Source organism: Oryza glaberrima, chromosome 10, assembly GCF_000147395.1.
Source record: "Oryza glaberrima chromosome 10, OglaRS2, whole genome shotgun sequence".
Classification (NCBI taxonomy): domain Eukaryota; kingdom Viridiplantae; phylum Streptophyta; class Magnoliopsida; order Poales; family Poaceae; genus Oryza; species Oryza glaberrima.
In genome coordinates, this window is record NC_068335.1 from 514585 (window position 1) to 523297 (window position 8713).

Sequence of the window (8713 nt, forward strand, 5' to 3'; positions counted from 1 at the left end):
AAACCAAATTCCCTTAATAGAGGGGTTCCAAAATATGTGGGTTTTTTGTTGCAAAAGAATATTTTATTTCACTACAACATTAGATCTACAAATAGTGAAACATTGTAAATACATTGGGTGAAACATCTTTTGTGGAAAAAAGGGAGGGAGAAATGGGTGGGCCCAACAGGTGCTCATGTGGGAGAGGGCGCGTGCGGGGGGAGCGCCCGATCCGGCTCCCCCCGCGCCGGTCGCCCGGGGTGAAGTATTTTCAACAAATTATTATATCTCTACTATTACAAAATTGAAGATGTTCTCGCCAGTATTTTGGTACGTCATCCGTGTTTGAGTCGGTTTTTAATGTTCGTTCGCTTTTAGAAATACAGATTCATGTTTGAGTCAGATGTTAAGTTTGTTTGCTTTTTGAAATACAAAAGGAGTCATATAAGAAATCTATTTAAAAAATTCGCATGCGGACTCCTAATTGCAGCTCATGATTTTCTAAAAAAAATATCCATGCAAATTCCCACATTCAATTTCACTTTAGCTAAACCGTATAACAATAATAAAATTAAAATAACCTTCACCCATTGCAGCCACGGATAATTTTTTCTAGTTAGAAAAAAAAGAAAGAATCAAGAGTTAGATGGCATCAATCAAGCTCGCGGAGGCTGACCCATCTCCATGAAAAACAGATCTATAATAATTTATGATGCCCACGTATATAGTGTATTTGGAAAAGAAATTCTGCTAACCCAAAGATGATAATAAGAGAGAAAATCAGAGTAGATAATTTGCGTGCAAGGGTGAGCTTGCGGAGAAGTACGTCTGTAGGTGTGGGTCCGGAGGGATAGGTAATGGAGGAGTTAATTTTGATCTAATGGCTAATATACGTGGGTCCACCGTTTTAAATGAAAATTAATAGTCAGATATTTTTCTCTTTTTTAGATTTTTGTTTAAATTATTAGAGCGCCACGTGGCGGCTTAAAAACGTTTGTAAGAGTTCCACGTGACAGCTTGAGAGCGTTTGTAGGAAGTTTAATAGACTTTTATTATATGATAATAGATAGATGGTTAATATATATGTGTGGGTCCACCGTTTTAAATGAAAATTAAGAGTGAGATATTCTTCTATTTTTTAGATTTTTGTTTAAATTATTAGAGTGCCACGTGGTGGCTTGAGGGTGTTTGTAGAAAGTTTAATGGAATTTTAATATATAATAGATAAGTTAATAGATTTTGAAGTCAAAGTTTCTGTAGCATAGCTGTCATCGTGTTGAAGGGTAATACAATATAATGTATGCTTTTTGCGTGTTATTAATTACGTCCATGTTTTTTAGTTGGTAGGTTTCATGGGAGTTGAGAGTTGAGATAGTGAGCAGATTGTAAATTTGTACTAATGTGTATGTTGGATTGAATGATTGATTGTAAATTAGGTTGAATAATTGATATATACTATACATATGAAAAATTTAAATCTCAGGGCCCCAATTTGCATATCACCATGAGGCCCCAGAGTGGTAGAGACAGCCGCCCTGCTTTTTATATATACACGCGCATGCACCCTGCTAAATAAAATTGCAAGCCTGAGCGGGTCGGAGCATGTATACTACCATGGCGAGTAGGAGTAGGTTGGTAGCACGTCGGAGCAAGCCTGAGCTGGTGGCGCCGTCACGGCCGACGCCACACGAAACCAAGCTTCTCTCCGACCTCGACGATTTCCGCAACCACTACGAGTACACCCCACTCGTCGCCTTCTTCCGCAGCTCCGGCTCCGGCAACGACGTCCCATCGCCGCCGACGATGACCATCCGGACAGCAATTGGGGAGGCGCTCGTGTACTACTACCCACTGGCCGGCCGCCTGCGCGAGCTTCCCTGCGGCAAGCTGGTGGTGGACTGCACCGAGGAAGGGGTGGTGTTCGTCGCTGCCGAGGCTGACCTGCGCCTCGCTGACCTCGGCGAGCCACTGCTGCTGCCATTCCCGTGCTCTGGCGAGCTGCTCGTCTGCGACAACGCGAGATCAGATAGCCTGCATGTCGCCGTCGTTGACAAGCCATTGATCTTCATGCAGGTGACGGAATTCAAATGTGGAGGATTTGCCATTGCCATGCAAGGGAACCACTGCGTCGCCGATGGTTTTGGGGCCAGCCAGTTCATGAACGCCATCGCCGACCTCGCTCGCGGCGAGCCGCGCCCGCTCGTGCTCCCCGTGTGGGAGAGGCACCTCGTCATGGCGCGCGCGCCACCCAGCGTCGCCGCCGCGTACCCGGCGTTCAAGCCGCTCATCGACGGCGCCAGCAGCAACGACGTGATGCTCTCCACGCCGCTTGACACCATGGTGACCCGGCACTTCCTGTTCGGCCGGCGAGAGATGGCCGCGCTACGGCGCCTCCTCCCCGCGCGCCTCGGCCGGCGCTGCACGGACTTCCAGCTGCTCGCCGCCACGCTGTGGCGGTGCCGCACGGCGGCGCTGCCCTACGCCCCGCACCGGCGAGTGCATGCCTACCTCCCCCTTAGCATGCGCGGAAGACGGTGGCTACACATCCCGGAAGGGTATTACGGCAACGCGCTCGCCTACTCCATTGCCGACGCCAGCGCCGGCGATCTGTGCGGTGGGACGCTAGGGCAGACGGTGGAGCAGGTCTGCGAGGCGAGGCTACAGGTGACGGGGGAGTACGTGAGATCGACGGTGGACTTGATGGCGTCGCTGCGTGGGCGCCGCATGGTGTTCGACGGGGTGTACGTGGTGTCGGACCTGAGGCGGCTCTTCGCAGAGCTGGACTTTGGGTGCGGGGAGTGGGTGGTCAGCGGCATGGCGCAGCCGATGCTGGCGACGTTCCTGGTGAGGTGCAGGAACGCCGACGGCGAGGACGCGGTGGCAGCGTCGATGCTGTTGCCGCCTCCGGTGATGGAGAGGTTTGCAGAGGAGCTTGCTGGGCTGATGATGAGCAGTAAGCACGACAACTCCAGCCCCCGACTTTAGAGTCTAGATGAATACAGGGTTCTGGGATTCGGACCGAATGGTCTGAATTTTGACGAATTTCATCCATTTCGATCGGTGAGGTCCGAGAGAATATGTCACTTCCATTTCATCTCAACTTGGTTCAAATTTGGTCAGATTTATCAAATTCGACCATGAAAATTACAAAATCCGTTCATTTCTGTGGGCCCTGAACATTTGTTTTCCAATCATATCCTGGTACCTCGATGAATATCGTCTTTACTACTCAAGATAATGTATACCGTTAAATATCTTTATCTTTATCTATCTAAAAAATTGAGGATGCTTCTGTACTCACAGCACCTTGATCCGTCGTCGCCTCTTCGTAAGCACGCGACATTGATGCCCACATCTCAAATACACGTGGATTTCCCTTCATCGTCCTCCGTTTAGATCGAGCTGTCAACACTGCACGATGAAGGGAATGGACCGCACGGCATTGATGCCCACATCTCAAATACACGTGGATTTCCGCCGCTCGGATCGTGTGAAGGCAATATAAGAGTGTGAACTCATGGTGAAAATGGCATTTATACCCAGCCCATTCGAAAGATAGATAACAAACAAGTACCCTATAAAACAAATTTCGGAGAACAGATAGGCGTAGAGCTACTCTGTTCAGTGCATGATCATAATCTAGAACTGTCTCCATTAGATCCCATCTTCTATATTACCGCTGATAAACTAAGTCCTGCTAAGATTTTAGACGTGTGCTACGTTTTATCAGAGTATTAGCCAGTAAGTTATCTTTACATTGGACTTCCAGATGATCTATACTTTAACCATCGAGTTGACATTTAATATTATCTATCAATATCGGCCGATTGATTCATTGTACATCTACTTCATCATATTATTATTGGCCGATTGGATTGTTCATTATCTTTATCTAAGTGTTCGAATCTACATCGGATATATAGACGATTGTTTAAAACCCTATTGACATCGGCTAGTATCACTACATCGGTTTATTGGCCGATCGGCGGCTAGTATCACTACATCGGTTTATTGCCGATCAGCTATTTGATCATCAATTTATCTATGCTGTCAGTTGCAGAATCAAATTGACTAACACGCCCGATATTATAGGAACTGCACTGGAGTTAAGCAAATCTCCTAAGCCTTTTGTGTGTCACGACAAAATTTCATGCGAACACTAGCGTGGCAGTAAATCTCCCTGTTCTTTGTGTGTCACGAGGAAATTTCACGTGAACACCAGCGTGGCACTCGTGCGCGTGTGGTAGTCCGACCACTATCTGAACCACTTAACAGGTGCTATTGATTAGCAACCTGTTTAAGTCGGGGTCTCTCCGTGTTGGTTTTAAAGGTGGTATCTGTAGCTGGGCTATATCCTCCATATTTTTTTATGACGCTCCAATTCACTCCAAAAGTGTTTTTTATTTGACGTTCGTAATTCTTTATCCACTCCTCCCGTGAGCGAATTTCCTTCCTTCCCCCCTCCCCTCCCACCCGCGCGATGCCACCTTCGTGACCACCGAATCATCGATGCTTCTCACTATAGATGGCCAAAATGGGCCGCCCGCCCCAGCACAGACTAGGCCTGGTCGTGCCCGGGCTGGCACGGCCCAACCTACACGTCGGGTCGTGTCGTGCCGGCCCACATGCTCCACCTATTGCCTAGGCATGGCTGGCCGGTCCGAAGGCATAGGCAGCCCATCGTGCTTTCTTAGAAATAAGTCTATTTTCCCTCCCTCCTCTTTGGGTTATGACGTGTATGTGTGTGTGTGTATATATATATATATCTAAAGTAAGTCTATTTTGCATCCTACTCTTTGGGCTGTGTCATATAATACGTCGTTTTGTCCTTCCTATTCCTATTCTTTGTGTCCTGTCTTTTCATATGGTTGAAAATAAGTTTATATCACCTCCCTGAACTTTGTGCCATGCCGGACCAGCCCACCATGCCGAGGCATAGGCCCAGACACGGCCCAATAAACGAGCCGTGCTGTGCCTAGGCCAGGCCAAAACCTCGTGCCTCGCGCCGGGCCGTTGGGCCTCGGGTCTTATGGCGAGTATACTTCTCACCACCGCTGCCGTCTCCTCCTAAACAGCGCCTCTTCCTGTAGGCAGCAGCCGCTGCTCATTCGCCGACGATGACACCTCCTCTTCGTCAAGCGTCGCCTCCGGACTCGCCTCGTAATACCTCCTCCAGGTCTGACTTCCCCTTCCTTCTTCCGTTCTTCTTGCTATGTTTGGTCTGATCTCTGACTGTGTCTTGTTCTTGATGCAGAGGAGGAATATGAAGACGAACGAGTTCATCACGGTGTTGCCAGTCTTCATGTGCGTGATCCTCGTTGTGCTGCAGGGGATGCTCAACCACGAGCTCAACAAGCCAAAGTACCAGTGCAGTACGGCTGCGCCTGCGTCGAGCACTCGACGCTGGACCAGCTGGTTGGCAGCTGCCTGATCCCGAGCCCGACGCCCTGGCTGACCCTGTTCCGGCCAGGTCCCCCGCCCCGAGTCAGGATCGCCTCCCCAGCCGTTCGATGGTTTGCCTGACCTGACCTGCAGGGGCGCCGTCTGGAGCAAATAACTGTGTAGAATCAGAACATGAGACTTACAACTTCTCTTTTTTCAGGAATTGGACTTCAAAATTAGAATAGCATTTTCATAATCTATGAATTCATAATCATAAAGGTTGGGTTTCAATTTGGGAAGTTTCAGGTTGTGATACTGTCTTGTGGTGTTGATTGGGTTACAGTGATGGACTGATAGCCATGGACCTGAAAATGAGTTTGTAATATGGAATAATGTCGGTGGTTGTAACTGTTTGTAACTTGGAGTTTGTTGGCAGGGAAGATTATTCAGAGGCGTTGTCAGAAAACATTTCAGTTTCAGCTCTCTGGAACTGACCAAGGGATTTGGTTTCTAAATTTCCAGGGCGATAACGAAATACTGACTTAATTTGTGTGTCAACAACATTTAGTCAGTTTTGACAAGTACTCTAGGGAGTACTCCAATTTTTGTTATTTGGGTGTTTCTCAAAATTTTGATTGTCTTCAATTCTACAAGCATAAAGAAACCCTGAAAATGCAGAAATTCATGCTGTTAATGAGCAAATATGCAAATAAAATGCACCCGTGAACCCCACATATAAAGACCATCTGTCCATCTCAACCAGTTAGTTAATTCCTTGTCAATTTATACATCATTTTTTTAATACTTTGTTAGGATGCAAGAGTTTCTTAGTATTAAGTTCTGATTATATTTAAATAAAGAAGTAAAATTTCAGTTAATTTCATAGTTCTAACACCCAGGGTCCGAAACAGTCTTAGTCCATCTTATCTAGGAATAAGTTCATTTGAGGTCCCTTAATTTTACACCGAATCCGATTTTCGTCCTTGATTCCAAAAACAAGATACAAACGTTCCCTGAACTATCAAAACCGGTGCAAACGGGATCCCTCGGCGATTTGACTGACGTGGCGCCAACGTGGCTAGTTTGACTAGGTCTTTATCCCACGTGACATTGACGTGGCGCTTACCTGACTAGTCTTCATCCTCACTTCTCTCTTCTTCCCTCTCCCCTCTCTTCATCATCTCTTCCTGGGCGGTGGACGGGTGGGCGACGAGGAGAAAGGCGGAGTAGGTGAGCTAGGCGGGCATCAGCGTTGCTTTCATCCTCCCCGGCGAGCTGGTGAAAATCGAATGGGCCGATGAAACCCAAGTTAGCAAACTACAGGTCCATCGACATTTGGCCGATACCTTCCAGGCTTCAAACACCACCGTAGCTCTCTCTCCCCCAAATCCCCAAATCTTCTTCTTGACTTGTCGGCACGGCGTGGAAGGGCTGGGTCGGGCGGGCGGGCGGCGGCGAGGCTTAGCATCGGGAGTGCCCCCCCAGTGGAGCGGCACGTAGCGTCGTGGCGTCGGGTGGGGATAGAAGCTGGTCTTGCTGCGGCGCACCGAGATGGCCCTGTGGTGGAGGGGTGCGTCACATCATCAAGGCGTCGGGCCGGGGTTAGCAGTTAGTTTCAGGGTTTCCCAAACCGACGGGGCCGGGGTTACAGCGCCCCGGCGGTAAGCATGGTTACCGCGCGGTAACCGCGGTAACCGTGAAAAACGTTACGAAACCGTGCAAAATTTATCAAAAATTCAAATTATTTTTTAAATTTATTTGAATTTAAGGAGGTTACCACGGTTTTCTATTACCGTACCTACCTCGCGGTAAGGCCGGTAACCGCGGTACGGCAATGTAAACCCTAGGTATTTTCGGTGGCGCATCGGGCCGTGCGTGCTATAGCTACCAGCTCATCCTCGGCTCGACTTCCACTTCCTCTTCCACCTCGAAGACTAGGGGAAAATTGGCAGCTAGAGACTTGGAGCGCGTTGCATACGGCCGCAGCAGCTGTTGTTTTCTGGTAAGCAACTATGCTCGCTATTTGCTCGATGGAATGCCGCACCGATCAGGAACAAGCGTTGCTTCTTTCTCGCTTGGTCTCCCCTTTGGTACATGACACATGGACTCGAGTTTGCTGTATTGCTGGCTTGCTGCGGCGTTAAGCAGCAATGTTCTTGCTCTGACAAGAAGATTATCCTTAGGTGAGGCTGACATGTGAGACTCTCGTGGGCTCCACCATTTTTTAATTATTTTTTAGCCCATGGTTTTTATTATTTTTTATGGGATCGAATTGCCACGTAAGCGCTACGCCATGGAATGAAGAACTAGTCAAACTAACCACGTAGGCGTCACGTCAGCCAATACCGCCTTCCAAACCACCGAGCGATCTCGTTTGCACCGGTTTTGATAGTTCAGGGGCCGGTTGTATCTGGTTTTTGGGTTCAAGGACAAAAATCGAGTTCAGTGTAATGTTAAGGGATCTCAAATGAACTTATTCCTCTTATCCAGTTGGACTACATCTAGCTGCTGCTGCTTGCTGTTGGGCTGCTGCTGCTAGCTAGCTTGCTGGGCTGCACGCATGGGCCAAGGCCCAAGGCCTGCTGCTGGGCTGCTAGCTAGCTTGCTCTTTTTCCTTTTTTTTATTCTAATTATTTGCTGGGACGTTACAATAGTACAACTGAATCACTCCAGTTTACTCACATGTCACAAGACCCAGCTTACCCGTTAAATTCGTTCCTAAAATGGACGCAAATCGACCTGACCACACTATACAACCAATAGCAATGAAAATCTTGTCCAATCCAATGAACACCCATTCAAACACTAAGTCCCAGCTCTATAACTTTGCAAGGAAAAAAAAAACAAGTTCCCATAGGGAAAGCAGACAACTTGGCTCAAATCTATTATGTCCAGATTTTTCTCTTTCACTCAAAATTCAATGATGAGAAGCATTTTAGAGTAGGAGTAGACATAGATTCGGCTTACCTCCTATTTGTCGTTGAATATGCCGGGCGTGTCGTTGAATATACCCATTTTTTTTCTTGAAAATTCACGGGGGAAGAGCTTCCCCACCTGAATATATTAAGAAAGGATGGGCACGAAACAGTACATAGAATTGTATTACAAATTTAGAGAATGGATAGAGGACGAGAAGAGAGATTTCCAAGAGGAGATTACATGACGATCATCTTTTTTAAACCTCTCTGCCCACAGTGAAGCATCTTCAATACATTTCGTGAGCAAGCGACGGAGCGAGATGTCTTCATGTCTAACGACCACGTCGTGGTGATGATTCCACAAATTCCAAAAGCACAGCAGATAGAAAACCCGAGAGTGTTTAGCTGGGATCATTGGTGGGGGAAGGAGAGTC

General features: G+C 47.6%; 1 protein-coding gene across 1 annotated transcript; it reads left to right on the forward strand.

The window, feature by feature from the left end:
* The first annotated feature begins 1581 nt into the window (after positions 1 to 1581).
* LOC127752588 (acyl transferase 1-like) lies at positions 1582 to 5715 on the forward strand. Its single transcript, XM_052277998.1, has 3 exons — positions 1582 to 2932; positions 5234 to 5449; positions 5705 to 5715. The coding sequence occupies exons 1-3, from the start codon at positions 1582 to 1584 to the stop codon at positions 5713 to 5715; spliced, it is 1578 nt and encodes a 525-aa protein (XP_052133958.1).
* The last annotated feature ends 2998 nt before the right edge of the window (positions 5716 to 8713 follow it).